Source organism: Buteo buteo, chromosome 7 (assembly GCF_964188355.1).
Source record: "Buteo buteo chromosome 7, bButBut1.hap1.1, whole genome shotgun sequence".
Taxonomy (NCBI): domain Eukaryota; kingdom Metazoa; phylum Chordata; class Aves; order Accipitriformes; family Accipitridae; genus Buteo; species Buteo buteo.
Genome location: NC_134177.1, coordinates 15,248,407 through 15,266,403, shown reverse-complemented (window position 1 = coordinate 15,266,403; position 17,997 = coordinate 15,248,407). Strand labels below are relative to the sequence as shown.

Here is a 17,997-nt window from a genome sequence, read left to right as displayed (position 1 = left end):
ACTTTTTTGCTAGACTAGTTGCCAGTCAGGTTACTGTGGGTCTTAATTATTTGTTCAAACACACATCAGGGAGGTGTGTGCATGTGCGTGGCAAGCAAGTGATGGAGCTGAGAAGAGAGACAGGCTGCTTGAGCTGGCATTGCCATCAAGAAGGGAAGTGAGTGTACAGCTATAGCCCTCTGTGTTTGGTGTAATAGTGGCACTTGAAGGGTTCAGGTGCACATGACTTTCCTTAGTTGTGCTTTTTATTCTTTCACATCCTTCCATTTTGGGTTGTAATTATTGAACTGTAGTGTTTTGATAGTATCGAATGTGTCCTGTACCTCTGTAGAAGAGGGGATGGGGAAAGGAGACTAAAACTACAGAGTTGGTAGTGGTTTATGCTACCAGCTAGCCTTCAATGTTTCCATATCATTGTGTTCCTTGCTCAAATAATCTCAAGGTTATTTTTCAATGGCTGGTCATCTTTTGCCTGATGTGGTAAGGAGCATTGTGTAACATTCATTTTGGTGCTGGTATCATAGCAACTGAAAGAGTTAAATTTAGAAAAACCAAAGCTGAGAATGTTTAAAAAATATTGTAACTGGAGCAAAGATAGACTGAAGACCCTAAAGTTGTACAACTTGCTGAATTATTCTTTTGTGGCAGACTTTGGCATTTAAGTAATGGATATTTTTCATGACAGAAGTAGACTTGTAAATAGCTTATGAAAGTTTAACAGTTAATGGCTTTGCAGTTTGTATTGGTTGAAGCTTCTGCCTTTAACAGGTCAGAGAGAAGGTATGTTGTGACATAACAAAACAGGGATTTGCTAGATTTTTTCTGAAAATACTGTCGGATTCTTTCTGTTGGTGAGTTTTCATTCCCACATAAATTTTATGTATAATCTTAATTACAAGGTTTAACACCACCTGAAGTATTAAAATTGAAGTCATCTTAAATGGTATAGTTATAATTTTTAATTCTTTTGTTTTGCATTTTCAAAATAACTGGTTTACATGAATGGAATAGGATTGAGCAATTTTGCTTTCTGGATGTTTTAGGGTAGGATTACTTGTGAATCAGATCATTGTAGGGGAATCTGTAATGGCACACAAGTGTAATATAAACTTTTTGATGGAAATTACGGTATTTGGCACTTTTCACGTGAAATGTGGTGTTAGTTTAAAAAGAAAACCTACCTGAATTTCCATTCTGAGATGGCTATTGAAAAAGCTAAACATTTTAATCTGATTTAGTTATCTACAGAATACCGCTTATAGCACTATATGTTTATAAAAATACATTTACTGGTAAATGCAGTATTTTGAAAACCCTAATTTTTTTGAGGACCACCTGGTAGTGATATAATGACTGGATTTTGGTAGTTTAGTGTGATTGGCCCCAGCTCTTGATAGTTGTACGCTGTTTGTCTTTTTTGTTTAAGACTGTTGATGTGCTGCTCACCTGAGTGAAAAGAAGAAATTCTGGTCTGAGCTTGGCAACTGGAATGATGCAATGCTGTCTTGATAGTAAAAAAAGTAAATGAGGAATGAGCTGCTGTTAAGAAATTTGTTTTGGCACTTACGCTGTAGTAAATGTGTCCTCAAACACTTGCATTTAAGATAAATTAGAGGTAATTCCCCTAATCTGAACATGGCTACCTTCTGTTTCATCTAGCAGGGTAGGAGGAAGAACTTCTTGGGGGCCACATGCAGATTCCTGAATCTGAGGTTTTAGCAAGAAACTTGATTCCTATAAAGTCTTGAACTGCCCTTGGACCACAAAAGCCCTTTTATCACAAAAGAATGGGTTTCCCAGGGTTCTTGGTGCCAAACAGTCTTTGAGCACAATGACAGCCCAGCGTCTGTTTTAGAGGATCTTCTATCATTTTTAAGTCATATAGCTACATAAATAGGACATCTGGACACTTCAGTCTTTGATGTGTTCATGTTCACAAACACCTGTAAGGTGTGAAAGTGCTGGTATAGTCATTTGGACTAGAGAAGAAGCCAGGGAAAGACAAGAAAAGTAACAGAGTATGAAATTGGATCCAGATGTCCCGGTTATCTGATGGCTCCTTAACTGCTGGAGGTTCTCTAGCATAAGGGTGTAGGAGCCAGTTATTGTCTCTTTTCTTTCATTTGTATCATTTCAAGCAGGGGAAATACAACACTGGCAAAAATGACCAGAGTTGGCAGGGGTTCTCACTCGTGGTTATGAGAGTGGATGGGGGTGATCCTATTTGTGTGTGAACTGGAGGTTCTGTTAGTCATACTGTGCCCTCTGCCACGTGACTGACTTCGGCTGGAAAACTGGTGTTGCACACTTTTCCGGGTCTCCTCGTTCTAGGCCTGGAGTAGAATAAGGTCTGTCCCACAGATATAACGCTGCACACTGTACCGCTGTGTTTGGTACTGCATCTGCATCGTTATTCAGTAAGGTACTGTGACTGGTGTTAATGGCAGTCGTGTATTAAAGGCTGGATAAAGGAGGAGTTCGTCAGATTCCATAGCATGTCACACAAGATAACTGGTCTTTCAGGCAACATCTGTTCCTCCACTTCACTGTATTTCCTATTTAAAGATCGAAGTCTGGAAAAAAAATGAAGCAAACAAACACACACACACAACCTGCACCCCACCCCTAAAAAAAACCTGCAACCCAACCAAAAAAAAAAAAAGGAAAAAAAAAAATATCCCAAGCAAAAAAAACCTTACTCTCTTATAGGATATCTTACATTTCCTGCCTTTTTTTTCCTTCTGGTTTTAAAAGGAAAAAGTTAATAAGGTAGTGCTGTAGACATGCTTGCAGCAAGTTTCTGGTAGTGTTTTTTTTTAATCAGCACAGACTTTGTAAGGATGCTAACTTAAATCCTCTCTGTTGTGACACTCTGTCTTATTTGCAAAATCATATTGTTGTTATTTCTTAAACTAGAAACAGTTTGAATGATTCTACCTAAGATCTCAAGGAATCTTGCTCAAATACTGCTGGTGACCTGATCAAAGCTATCAATACAAAAGCCTGGTTGAGGCAGTTCCCCCATTTTGTGGAGGAGAAAAATCACTAACATTCACTCCTTCTAGTTTTTGCTGCTAATGCCAGTGCTGCTGCATAGGCCAGTCAGCCAGCAAGAGCAGCTAAAGCATGAGTCATTCTCTTCAGAGACTGAGCACCAATGCGGTATAGTCGCATATGCTTGGCACCATGCTGTTCTTTGAAACATTTCATCTAAGGCTTACAAGAAATGTACACCTTTTGTAGAGGTTAATTCAGGATGGTAGTGCAGTGCTTTAAACAAGGCTTCAGTGGTAATTCAAGGTAAACACTTTGTGACCAGAGAAGTAATTATACTATGCAAATAAAACAAGTCATGCAATGTCTAGACGTGTTCTTTTTTGTCAGCATTATGAAATCTACTGAGCCAAATTTCTCTTGATATCTAAAGATCCAATTTTCTATTTCTCTTTACAGCTGGATCAGTTGGCTGTAGATGCTGCAAAGGAGAAGAGAGATATGGAGCAAAAGCACTCCACTATTCAACAAAAGGTACTTGAGACAACGTAAAAGGCAGACTGCACACACATTTTTGTATCTCTAATATCTCTCCCCAGCAGTGCATCTCTGCATCGGAACTGTGAGGGGTGGTATCTTTAGTGCAGAGAAATAGACTTACACATCATTAAGCACAGGGTTGGATTGTAGATAAGCTTTTTGTATTACAGAACAGAATATTATGTTTAGTTTTGAAACATAGTACAGTAGAATTTATTTGAATGCTGGGACTCTAACATTTCGTTAGAACTCTTAATTCCTATTACATCTTGGATTCAATATAGTTGTAAAAGTTGCTATCTTCCCCTCTTGCGTGTCTGTAGAAGAGGTGTATATGCTGCACAGTCCTACAGTCATAGGACACATTCTGGACTGTGCCAAATATGAGTGCAGCACTTTGAGGTAGTGTGGCAGCTGCTATTGCACATAAAGAGCAAAAGTAAACTTTTGTAAAGGTTGTCTAATGTATGGTGTTCAGCTGTACACAAATATGAAAATGATAATATTAAATTGCTGTTTTGGGAAGATTTGTATGTGCAATAATTCTTATTTTTGCTTGTTGAGAAAAATTTAGATAATTCATTTTGTGGGGGGAATGTCTTCTGTTGTTTGGATGTTTCAGAAGCTCTAGATCAGTATTGGTTTTGCAGGTATAATGCTAGAAGTTAAAAATATTTCCACTGAACTCTCCGGTAGTGAGCTAATACTGCAGGTACATTTGAAAGGGAGTAGATACCAATTTAAAGGTAATGCAACACTTCTTACTCTCATTCAAATACATTCTGTATTGGTTCAGGTGGCATAAATTAAAGCCTAATGTAAATGAAATCTGATGAGTAAATAAATTCAGGAATGAAAACATGCTAAGATTATAATTTAGGTAGCCTTAATAGGAGTCAATATTAATACTTATGGGAAGAGGTAACATTTTTGGTTGCTGAAAATGTTTTTGTCACTTCATCCTGTCATTCCTGCAGGAGTTGGTGGGAAGCATTAGGATTGCTGTAACCATGAAATTGAGCAGACATGGTGATGGTTTTTAGGGCAGTGTTGATGTTCTGTTTTAGGAGGCAGACAGGAGATAACTAGAGGCAAAGAAGGGGAAGAAAGAGGGGAAATGGGAAGGAGATGGAACTTGAGAATTAACATTGACATTCAAATTTCAATTTGAGCTCAATAGGCCTAGTTTCAGGAGTGGGCAGTAGTTGAGGGTTTTACTGTTAGAGAACAGCAGTGCTTGGTGAAGGATGTAAGTTATGGGCAATTATCTTTTGGCCATAAAAATAATAACTTGTTATGGTGAATTATGGTCATTGCTGTTGCCAATGGTGTTTACAGTTTGTTTTTTCTTCAAATGCTGCTAAAGGCTGCTTTACAGGTAAACTGTTTCTAATAGTATCAATGGTTATTGAAACTTTTAAGCTTCATGAAACTTCATAAGCTGTATCTGTGTGTAATATAAATATTCTTGGTTTCTAGTACAAATGGCAATCTTGATGAGGTTGGTTATATATTGTTCCTTATTTTAATTGAATGACAGTTTTATGCTGTCTCTAAAATATAATCAGGGCAGTCAGATTGTATCATATGTTGTCCTCTAAAGTTCTGTGTTTCAAGTTGTGTATGTTGTCTCCTGTCCTTATCAGTGAAATCACTGATGCATTTTTGTGATGATAATGCCTAGATTTAATGCATTTAGGCTTTGGAGGGCATGCTTTATTGGAGATTCCTCTTATAACTTCTCTAATCATTTTCTTGGTTTGTTACTCAAATCATGTTGTCTGTTTAGTTTTTTGTCTCCTCCTACTTGCTTTTTCCAACCTTCCCACCAAGTTTATTTCCAGCTCATCAGGATTTCAGAATCTTGAACTGCTTTAGACCTTGGATCTGGTTCTTTATATCATTGTTTGTCATCTGGTCAACTTGACCAGGATGGCTACTTTGTTCTCTGTTCTCTTCTCATGGCTTGTCATGTTGCTTTCCACGGGGCTGCCTCTTAGGCATGTGTTCCCAAATATTCCAGTGCCAAATCCTTCCATGTTTTATAACTACTGAAACTTCTGCTTCTTGTGTTGAATATTCCATGAGGTATATATGTATTTAATATACTGAAGTTCTAATCTAATGCTTCAGAATGATGCCTTTTCTTCATTGTGTGGATAAAGAACAGTTCCTTTTCTGAAATGTATAGGTAAGTGCACATGTGCACACACCTACCCACCCACTACCTGTGTTTGCATATATGTGCATATGCATGCGGAATAATTGCACTAATTAAGTAACTCATGTCACTTTTCTTTATAATCATCATCCTATTTAATTAGGCTGTTGTCTGAGAGGCTAACACAAAAGTCATGGAAGGGCTTGGTCACCACTATAATTTGACTTCTATTGTAAGAGAACCGATGTCTGATTTTTTTGTTTGTTTTAACTTTTATGTTCTATTTACTCAGAAAATACGCAGAAAACAATTGGTTTTTTTGGTGTTTTGTTTTTTTTTTTTAGTGTAAGAAATTGTTTTTTCCATATTAATCTGGAGCAACACCTACTACGAATGTAGAAATGTCATGATCATTCTGGGAACTTTTTGCAATATATTTTTATAGGGAAAGATTCATATTAAAAGAGTGGTGTCATGGTGTCAGTATCACTTAAGAATTGTAACTGTTGTTTTCTGAACAGTTTGCAGCCCATTGCTGTAGTAACATGTTGAATTAAGAAAATTTAAAAATTGGTTGGGCCTGTAAACAGCATTATGGCTTTTTGGTTTTGTGACAGAGCTAATATTTTTTTCTAAAATGGGAGAAATGATCTAGGAAAAATGTTTGCGTCGAACTTCAAATAGTTTTCGTTGTATTCAAATCCCTTTTTCATGAAAAAAACCAAAACAAAACCAAAAACAAACCAAAAAAACTGCATCCAAAGAACTGCTCAGGAAACAGCTGGAGTGAGAATGGTTTAAAAATTTTTAACCTCTTGAGTAAACAAGGTCATAGGAAACCAGATGCTACCACAGCCATAAAGCATGCATAAACCAGAGCTGCTGATGAGAAGTAATGCAAACTAATTCCTCTCCCAAAAAACAAAGATATGCCAGTATTTCAAGTGACTTGTATGCTCAATGAGTCTCTTGCCTTCTTTCACTTTGTCTTGGACTGTAAACCTTGTTACTTGTTGTATCTGTTGTTGTTTTAAGACCTTCTGCAAGGGACTTCCAACTTAAGCATGACAAACATCTCTTTTGCCGATGGGATGGGAAGGGAATGGAAGCAACTTTCTAAATGGGTGGGTTGTACAATTAAGGTCTTCTGTTTAGTAAATGCTGGAGTAACTTTTCAGATTAGTGTTTTCTTTAGTACTTATGCTTCCCCCATTTACTGCCTTTTTAAAAACTTTAAAAATTCTGCTTCTCTAAAGTAAAAAACCATACTGAATACATATTCAGTGTTAAAATGCTGATACTCACTCTCCCTAAGATGTACTGGTAAAATGGCTTGAATAGCTTTCATGACCTGCTAGCAATCTTTATATTGAAAGTACATCGAAAACACTGCTGCTGAAAACTATGGGGATTTATGTTTTGGTAACAAAATGATAAATTGATAAGCTCGTGTGAAAATGCATTCACTGAAACACTATCAAGAATAGTAAGTATTCTGTGACACACCAGGTTAGTGTTAATTGTGGAAATGAAAGTTGTTTTTCCATTGCCAAGTGGTTTGCTATTCCTCATGGGCATTTAAAGAAAGATGTGAGGAAAAAAAAGGCACGAAAGCATGCTGTACGTTTCACTTATATAACCTACTTCTAAATGTTTCTCTTCCAGTAGCTGGCCAACCTTGAAAAATGAGTATCAGAATAGAAGCCATACATTTTCCTTCCTTCAGATCTGAATGAAATGTGTGATAATAGCACTTCAGTGTAACTTTCATAATACTGGCTTAATTTTCTTAGTTCTGGTTAAGTGAAATGTACTTCAGTCCTAACTGACACCTGATTAGTAAATAAATTATGTTTAAAATTCAGTCTTTTTCAGCTGTGTGTTTGCTTAAGGAATGTAAAATTCTGAATCATGTAAAGTGACTGGATTTATTAACATGTGATTCTCTTATGCAGGTCACTGGAAAGATATGGATGTATTTCTCTCCACCCCCTGATTATTTTTTGTGATTCACTAAACTTTTCCATGCGCCAAGATAAAAATAAACTATAATGTGACTGCTTTTCTCCTATTATTTAATTACAAAATAGCAGAGACTATAAGAACAGACACAGCTTATATAAGTGCCTTTTTCTACTTTTCTCCTTTTAATTGAAATGAAGCGTGGGGGGTTTTTTGTTTGTTCATTTTTTTTCCTGACCACAACTTTATCAATGAAGTGTTATGGATTAAAGCACATGGAAGCTTTATTCCACACACCCCCCACCCCCTCAAGTTGGTAGCCTGCTATGAATAGTTAGAAAAATATTCAACATTTCTCTGTATGCTCTTGTGTCTTTATCTGTTCTGTAAAGGTGGAAGTCAATCAGGGAAGCCATTAAAAGTGACACTAAGTACACTTCATGAGGAAGGCTCAGTATTTTAGACAATTTGGACTGAGCGTAGCATGATAAATGATCCAAAGGAGTTTTCTTGTCATGCTTGTATATATCTTCAAAGCATAAATCTGGATTCATTGGAAAAGGCGTTGCATTTTCTGCAGCAGTTCTCCAAACCTGGAGGAAAATGTGATTACATAGTAGTTTGGACAGAAGAGACTGAGGGAATGTATATTGTCTTTCACTAGACAAGGAGTTGCAGGCATCACTGAGGCAGGAAGATGCAAATCTTTAGCAGGTTTCATTATGTTTGGGAGCTGGTAAGTTAGAGTGATTTATCAGTTTTTTTGGGAGGGAGGGAATGTGACATCAGTATTTCTAAGTCTGTGCTTACAGGGGTTGGTTTTTTTTTTTTTGGAGAGGATAAGAAAAAAACAAAGGACTTTTAACACTGAGAATGTTTGTTTATGTCATAAGTTGTGACATACACCAACATTCTCTAAGTTAAAATTTTACTGTGATGTTTGTGCTTACCTGAAGTCTTTAATGTTCAGCATGTTCTGATCTAGAAAACAGAAAATCAAAGTTATTAAATGCTGAATAATAAATGCACAAATTTGTGATTTTTGAGAAGCTTTTATTTGCAACCTATATATTTATTCAGATGAGTATATGGTAGTGATACAATAGTTCCATTTGCTTTTGGAACTCTTTTGCACTGATCTTGTGCCAGTGAATTAATAAAAATCTATACTTAATATTTCAAATTCAGTTAATCTATTCAGATTGATAATAGCTGAAAACACTGAGTAATTTTATGGAATTAGATGCTGTGCTGGCCTGGGAGTGTAAAGGACCCATTTTGATATTTATAACTGCTTCACTGTCTTGTTTGTTTAACCTTGGATTGGACCAAACCATCTGCATGTATAAGAGTAAACATTGTGTGGAGCAGAAAATTTGTGTTCAGGCTGGACTATTACATAGGGCTAATGGTATTGTTTTGGAAGCTGATTTTTTTTTTTTTTGGTATAGCCTCTTTTCCCCTATGTACAGACAAATTCCTAAGGAGCATAGTACAAAACAGAGATTTACAGACATGCTTTTCACACAAAGCTGATGTTTGCAGTTTACAAAAAGTACCTGCTGAAGGTATGGGAGAGTGACATTATGAAGTGTCCTGCATCTTCAGTATTTAACCTGGGGTTTTTTTGTTCTGAAACCTAATTTTCAGTGATGTTTCTCTTCTGCCCTAGTTAAGGGGAAGAAGCCGTATGTTAGTCTACTTTAAGGATATGTTTTACTAACAGTGAAATTAAATAATAATGTCATTATTTTTTATCTCCGGACATAGCTTATGATAAATGATGTCACTCCATGTGTGCTTTTTCATGCACCCCTAGCAGCTGTTAGGCACCCACTCACTGAATACCTGAACTGTGTAGCTCCCTGGGAAGAGTCCATGCTGTTTCAGATGATATGAAAGCAAATAATCACCACATGTATTGCTACTTAGTTTACCTTTGCTGGAGATGTGAAGTAGTTAACCTTTCTAAAACTTTTAAAGCTATTATTAGCTGTTACTATTTGTTATTAGCTTGACTGAAATGTATATTCCCTTGTCCTGCTTCTAGCTTCATATTCTTGTCAAAGATCATGAAGAAAAAATTACTGCTAAGTTCTTGTCATCATTGCCAGCACCCTGACTGCTATAATTTAGAGATAACTGATAGTGTCATCTTTGTTTGGTTACTTGTCTTCTAAGTTCTGATCTGGCTCACCTGTCAAGATGACAGAGCTGAAGAAAATGCTAAAGCATGACTGGCTCTATATAGTTGTCTGTAACAGGCTGCAACTGCTTTTCAGTTTTGACTCCTAACTCCCATTGCCCCTTTTCCTCTACCTTACTCTTCCCTTTCTTTGGAATATATGTGAGACCATTTGAGCAGACACTCGAAGCATCAGATGCTCTGTCAGTAGTGTTTGGCCTCTACTTGGCCATAGAGGTCACCAATACCTGAGCAAGAAATTCCCCTTGCGTGCAGGTAAAGTAAAAATCTTTAGCATTCTGATCTCTTTAAAATGCTTTTAAAAAAAATTGTCAGGGGCTGAGAGAGTCATGGCTTGACTAATCACTGTTGCAAGCAAAACATTATTCCTAAATGTTTACTTTTTGACATTAATACTGCCCATATTTGAAGTTTTATTTGAAACTGCAATGTCTTTTTCTTCTCTTGTTCCTTTGTACTAGGATTATTCCAGTGATGATACTAAACTAGAATACAATGTAGATGCAGCCAATGGTATTGTTATGGAAGGTTATCTATTTAAGCGAGCCAGCAATGCCTTCAAGACTTGGAACAGGTAATTATTCAGAACCTCTATTTACTAGCTCATTAAGATACTGCTTGTTAAGCTAAATTCTGGTCTGACTTATAACCTATGCAACTCACTGATTCCACAGTTTTGACAGAACACTTGGAAGACTCTGTTAATTGGCATAGAGATGACACTTCAAAGCCGTTTTTCCTTATTTTCTGTCCTAGTTGTTGGCAAGCCTTTTTCTAAGAGTGTATCTTAGTCTGGAGAAGTCCTATGTATGGAAAATGTGCTTTGCTGCGCGCAGTCTGGCTCTGTAATTGTGTTTTGGCCTTACTTTGGAGTTGAAACAGAGCAATCCTTATGATTTTATACAATAAGCTATCTGAATGTATATGCTGGGAAAATACATACTGGAGAACAAAGTAAAATGGAAGTTGCATAGCTATTGGAAACTGGGAAACACAGTGAAGGACTCTAGTACTCAAGAACTCAAGTTATTTTTCCTGAAAGATAAGCATGTAATTGTTAGCCTTTACAATTCCTGTCCTGTGCAGTGACTTCTGCTTAGTAGTTTTGATGGTCCTGTTGAGATTCAAAATATGTTGTTAGTCATGTCTCTTTAACAATGTATGTTTTACTATTTTTTAAATATTTTTGTCCCTGAACAGGATTTCTTTTGCATTTCCAAGGGTGTATGCTTTTTTCAAGGAAATATTATAGATGCTGGAGCATTCGCAGTGTAGCTGGAAACAGTTCTTGAATTTTAAAGTTAATTTGTTGTGATAGAGAGCTCTTTTTATTATCTTATGCTCTGTAATTTTTGCAGGAGTGCTTCTGTTAAACTATTTGCTGTGTTTCGAAGGCCAGAATGTACATTTGGATATGTGATCCCTTCTAACCTTAATTATTCTATAATTTCTTGAGCATCTCAGAACATCACAAGTCTGTAACAAATTGGGATTGCTTCACTTAAATCCGTAGACTGATGCAAGGGTCACTGGTGTCAATAAGACTGTATCTGTATTAGCAAGTCATGTGCAACTAGTATAAGAGATCTTGCTTCAGACTACTAGTCTGGTGCTGTGGTCTGATTATCCATCTGTAATTGTAATGTATCTTCTGTGTTAGTTTCATCCAAGCAGAATTCAGAGTTCCCCAAGACTAATCTGTGAGGCATCAAAGGACAGTGAAGGGAGAAAACTGGGAGATATGCTTCAAAACCATGTTCCTGGTCTGAAGTAAAATGTTAGTGTAAGGACACTGAGAAAAATCCACAGTAACAAGGCAGGAGATTGTCCTTTATTGGATTCTCAACAGGCTGAAAGGGTCCTTTTTGCAAAGTGTTCTGCAGGATTGACTGCAGCCTCTTGATAAGTGACTGAAGGCAAAATTCTGACTCACTCTGGGTTCTTCTTTTGGATAGCTTGAAGGTCTTGCTCTGAAGGGAGGTGGCAGGAGGGAGCAGGACAGTAGTGTTAGAAGGTAGCTGAGAAATACTATTCTTCCACATGGCTTCATACTTAGTAATACTGTACATGTATCTTACTTTAAGGTGGTTAGGGAGTAGGATTCAATTAAAACTAACTCCTGTATGTTGGAAATTTAAATGGACACAAAATAAGTACAGGGAAGTCATAATTAAATCAAGATACACAATGACATTCTTTCAGGTTAAGTTACAGGTTTGAACATATATGATAAAAACATATCCAAACACTAAGTTATTTAAGTGAGCCAAGGTAAGCAGCTCAGTAATGAGTCAGAGCTACCTACTTTTACTATATAATTTATATTTGCTTATAGTTTCTTCTTCTAATTGTCACAAGAGTATTCAATAAAGCTAAACCTGTAACCTTCATTTAATCTGAGATTCTTGGTAACTTATCTCACTGTGATAGGCTAGTTGGATGCTTCAGAATTACGCAAAGAATAGCATTGGATATGCTATCTGTAAACATAGTTTAGAAATTGAATCAATCATTTTAATTTTGTACTTCACAAACCATTGCTAGTTGTTATGAAACTACTACTACTATTATTATACATAAAAATATATGTTTAAGACCTCCTTCCTGAAGACAACTATTAGTTTCTGAATCCAGCCCTGTTTTTCATGTTTTAATAAAAATAGAGAAGTATTTTCATCTTATTTTTATTTCTGAATACATTTGTAATTGCTTGATATGTTCTAGGCACTGAAGTGGTCATTGCCACTTTCCACTGCCTGTTTCCAATGATGGAATGCTTTACTTACGTACTATTGCAGTTTCAGCTGCAGGGAGATAATACTGATTAAAGTTTAGCATATATTAGAGGTGAGTGTGTTTTTCCAGTCACTAGGTAGAGTACAAGAAAGGACTGTGTTGTTGCATTGAACTGTTTTGTGCCTAAAAATGTACAATGAAATACCAAAGGAGGAAACATTTAGAGAATTATGTATTTTATGTGAGGGAATTCAGAGCTGAAGTCAGAGACACCAAGACAGACAAGATATTTTCAGTGTTCTTATCAGATAGGTAGTTTGCTGCTTTATTGTATGTCCATCTTTGGGGGAGATGGGTGGAAAATCAACCAGCTGAAACAAAACTAGAAGAATTTGCCCAGAAAGAAATACTGGAATTTCCTCATGTTCTGAGCCAAGGGGGATGGCACTGATCTTCCTTGCTAACTGCTGATTACGCTGTCAGTAGTAAGATGTATTTAAAATGGTAGTTTCTCTTTTCCTACTGTTGGTATCGGTTGGTGTTTTGATGGTTCTAGGCCTTTTTAAGTACTCCTTTAAAACTGAATTAAAGGCACCAAAAATCATTGCAATTACCACTATTAGTGTATACTTGCCACCATTAAAAACATAAAAGGAAACTGTACAATGGATTTTGTCTGGATTTGACACGCATCAGTATGGTTCTAGGATTCTAGCTGGCAAACTCAATAATTGTGATGCTTCTGTGTGCATGTCTTGGTTAATGAATCCATGGACACCATAGTGGATCGTCCTGGCAAGTCTGGTTGCTGGGGGAGAAAAAAATCAAAACCATATAATGCAGCCCTTTGAAGGGGGGCAAATCTGTTCTGATGAATGAAAACTTATTTTGTTTCCAATCCAAGCTAATTTCTTGCTAGGATGTTGTAGTTTCTTCTTGGGCAGCTGGCAGCTTGGCTTTAATTGTCTGAAGACTAGTTATTTGGGCTTTTGCTTCAGGTTTCCTTGGGATATTTCTGCATGACACTGGCTTGAGAAACAAACAGTGTTTGAGCAGGTTACAAAGTAAACCACAAGAGCTATTTGCAATTCAATGTTGCTGTGTTTTGAAAGAGCTGGAGATTTTGCAATCTCTTTTTATTGTGGCTAAATGGAGAGTGTATAATGTACCTGAGTATTTCAGATAATATACTTTAACGGAATCAAAATGATATCTTTATACTGGACAGTCTTACAGTAACAGGTATGGAGACCTATTTTTTGAATGTACGTCTATCTGTAAATGATGTATCTTATTGTACACAATTTTTCTTAAGGCATCAGGAACTGAAATCAGGTGCATTTATTATTGTGGAGCAGTGGGTGGAAAGCTGTTTGAGTTCCTAGAAATTCAAATGAAAAATAAGTCCATATCATAAAGAAAGATATTCGTCAATAAATGTATATAGGGAGAGAAGCATTTATCAAACACTAGTATGTTCTAAATAGGTTTTAGGTTGGATGCATTAAATGTTTTCCTTTTTAATTCTGCTGTATTTTCAGATCATGCTAATTCTTTGCTTATTTTGCTCATTTTGCATTTTTCATTCCTTCTACTCCTTTCCCTTATGTTTTAATCCTACCCCATTTTTTCACATGACAGGAAAAAGCCAGATCACATCAGGTACCAACCAGCTTCTTTTATACCTTCCCAATGTTTCTTTGGCACGCAAAAAGCTCTTAATTAACCCTGCATTTAATTTTGATTACTTGCAATGGATGTATAAGTGGCTCAGTCTAAGAAAATAACAGAAGGATTCTGCCTGGGATGCCAGTATACCTGCTGCTCAACACCTTTAAAAGAATTAGAAAGATTGAGTTAGTTTTAGCTAAAAAGGAATTACACCAAAGTTTCTGCACACAAACTTCTGAGCTTACAAGATCAGTGTTTTGACTTTTTCCAGTTGGCGTTGGTGAGGAGGTTCTTACCAACTGCATTGGAAATAGAAGTGTAACTTTTAAATGTTGTGCATTCTTAATCATTCTGTTTTATTTGCATGCTGATAGCAACTAATGAAGAAAACTGATTCCTTTTGAGAATCAATAAGCGTGATTCATTTTTTTAATGTAAAACTCAATTTAAATTTTATATTTCTTTTTTGTATTACTCCCAGTTCTCAGAAACTGGAAATGTTTTTCAATGAATTTTGTATTGATTCGTACTTAACAAATACTCTTTTGAATTGTGTAGGTATAAATGATGGAAAACATTCAGTTTCTAAACACAAACAGCTATATTTAAGCACTACTGAGTGAGGCAGTGCAAATTCCTTTAAGATTCCCCAGCTATGTTTTTTCCTTCACCATGCTTCTCTCCTATTTTTGACAGAATGACACATTTAATGAAACTTTGATAATGGTCAGTACTTACTGCACACATGTTGCCTAAAAGTTTATGAACGTTAATTCTTAGAACAGGATAGATGTGGTATACCCTGTAACAGCACCTTCAGTACGTATACTGTACTTCAGAAATTCCTGGCTGTTACTGCTGTAGACCCCCAGCAGTCTGTTTCCTTACGGTAATGAGTTTACTGATGATACTTGGTTAATAAGAAATAATTCAAAGTTTTTGGCCTGAATAAAACTGCTGTGGTGCTGACATGTTGGGGGGAGTCTGCCACTTGTATTTTTTCAAGCATACAATAAAATGTATTAACTTTATTTTCCATTGACACCTACTTCAGAAGTGTGATCTACAAGTTATACTACATTCTAAATTGTTGATCTTGTTCAATAAAAGTTTCTAAAAAAAATAAATAATCAAAACCCCCACACTTTGGCTGGACTGAAAAGCTCTCTTAGACTTAATTTCTGTACTAGAAAAAGAAAGGGGCTAGAATACTTTGAAAAATTCTAGACTAGGCTTTAAAGATGACACAAATTTATTTTACAATTTGTGTGCTCACTTATATCCAGTTGATCAGATTGGACCTTAATTACTTTAGTAACTCACTAAATATTTAGCTGTAGAACAAATGAAGCATTGCATTAATGAAGTTAATTACACTACCTAAGGCCATTATTAGGGTTTTGCTCCATTGCATGTTATCTTGCAAAGGCTCTGTTTTTTGGTTTGGTTTTTGTTTTGGTGTTGGTTTTTTTTTTTTCCCTTTATCACTTAGGTACTGCTTTTCATGGTTTTCTATTTGGTGTTACGTTCACAAAAAGCACATTAAAAAGCCTGGGTTTATTTTCCTTTTTTACTCTGCATTTTTGTTGAGTTATATATTTAAATATTAGCAATAATGTGTCTTAGGCTCATATTTGAGACTTAGTTACCTCATCTATGTGTTTTTTTTTTTTTTTAAATAGATGGTAAAGGTGATACCTTTTAAATAGCAGTGACCAAAACTACTGCTGCTAATAAATTGAAAAAGTAGTTAACTTTTTGCATTATTTTGTTCAATGATTTTAATCCAAAAAGATGACTTTTTATGTTGGAAATCCAGTATTAAAAGAAGATCCTGATGTTGCTTTTTAAATTAAATATATCTGCACAACATTTGAAAACATTGTTAAAAGGTAGAATCTCATCTGTCTACTGAGTACTAACTTTTCTAACAAATACTAGATTTTTCTGATTTGTATCTAACTTTTCTGTATATCTTAATTTTTCTTAACAGTCTTTGTGTGCTTCTTCTCATGAATGGCTTGTGGTGGTTGAATAAATATATGGAGCCCTCTTGTTACTAATTGTAGTAAACTGTAGCTTGAAGTTCAACAGCCTGTGGAGAATAACAAGATATGTTGCAATACAATATTTTGTATACTGTTACTATTCAAAGTAATTGGCAGTGCAGAAAAAAGTAGTGTGGCATAAAGTGGGGTATTAGAGATAATTGAGTAATTATGCAATGATAAACACAGGTTCACATTATAAGCCTGAACAAAACAAAGTAAGTGTAGCAGGACTGAATTATTTTTTACGTTACCTTGATTTTTGTCAGTATATCAAAATCAGTGATGATTGATTAGCTTTTATTTTGTGCATCCCCAGAAGAGCTAGAAAGGGATGGTTATATTTGCTGCTTTTTTTATATTCAGTGGTCTGATAAAATGCAGTTGTTAGATCTGAGGCCCTCACTTTTTTTTCCACAATATGAATGATCTTTCCACTCTCTATGAATTGTATCCTATCTGAACAGTGAGTTTGACAAGGAATGATAGAGTTCAGAGGAGTTTTTAAGCGTTACGTTATCTCTTAGATTTTATAGGATGCCTTCATTAAATCTTTTATATGTTGTTTTCCTATAAAGCTGAGGCTTAAGTTAGGATCCTATGTAAAAGATTTTCCTTGGTTTTGCTTTGGGTTTTTGTATGCAATCTTTTTATTTCAGTGTCTAAAATTTTAAGAAATGCCAAGTATAGATAGATATTAAACATGCATGGGATAGCAACATGTAGTACTTTTAGTGCCTTAGTAAGTTATTTCTTAGTTCTACTCAAAAATATTTCAGGAGTAAGTAGTTTACATATTTTAAGTATTTTTGTTATTCAAACTATCCAAATTTGTGTTATAAAACAATTACTTGTAGCTTGCTGCTAAAATACAGAAGTAAATGTTCTTTGAAATGAAAATGTTTTGTGTGATAGCTTAACTAATGTTGTCATAACATGAATGCATTTGTTTAGGACTCAAATTATTTGAACCTTGCTTTCTTTTCTGTTTTGTCTTTGCTTTCCCTTTTTTCAATGTTCTCACGAAATAGTTGCCAAAACTGACTGCGGCATTACTTCTGTGAATTCTTTTATGCAGTCTCTCTGTAGACTGTATGTTAGCGCTTTTTGGTCAAATAAGTACTGTAAAATCAGTTATGTATTCTCTGGATGTCTCTTCATTTGAATAGGCGCTGGTTCTCAATACAAAATAACCAACTTGTGTACCAGAAGAAATTTAAGGTAGGTATCAAAAACTGGCTTGGGATAGTTTGGGGTGTGGGTGATGGTTTTCCTGATTGATCGGGGGAAGGAGAAGCAGTGCTGACATTGGCATCCTGTGTGTTCTTCAACAACCTACTGCATTTTCTAAATTACATTCTCCTTTGAGAAAATGAGACTTCCCCCCTTGTAAAATGAGACTAATTGCTACACTTCCAGATTTTGAGATTCCTGCACAGTGACTTGTAAGCACATACTTTATTTGCTGTGGGTTTTGTTACCTTGTTGCAGAGAAGGTTTATGAAGAGCCTTAAAAGTTGCTGGTCCCAAAAGGCTTGTAGGCACTTGGTGGCAGTGGAATATTCCATGCTGGTTTTTGAGCAGTTGTGTTTAACTCTTTCAGGACTTGCTCCTTCCGGTTGCTTACTGGGTTCACATATCCAGTTTAGCAACTGGGGAGAGAGGGGGGAAAAGAAGGC

General features: G+C 35.9%; 1 protein-coding gene across 5 annotated transcripts in view; it reads left to right on the top strand.

Annotated features, from left to right (window-relative positions):
• ACAP2 (ArfGAP with coiled-coil, ankyrin repeat and PH domains 2) overlaps window positions 1-17,997 on the top strand; it is a 70,977-nt gene that overhangs the window by 32,750 nt on the left and 20,230 nt on the right. For 3 of the 5 annotated variants that reach the window (XM_075031665.1, XM_075031668.1, XM_075031664.1), the window contains exons 9-12: window positions 3,454-3,528; window positions 10,325-10,437; window positions 14,241-14,261; window positions 17,488-17,539. In XM_075031665.1, coding sequence (XP_074887766.1) covers window positions 3,454-3,528; window positions 10,325-10,437; window positions 14,241-14,261; window positions 17,488-17,539 — 261 coding nt within the window. The remainder of the gene's footprint in view (window positions 1-3,453; window positions 3,529-10,324; window positions 10,438-14,240; window positions 14,262-17,487; window positions 17,540-17,997) is intronic. The other 2 variants (XM_075031667.1, XM_075031666.1) reach the window with 1 other exon arrangement.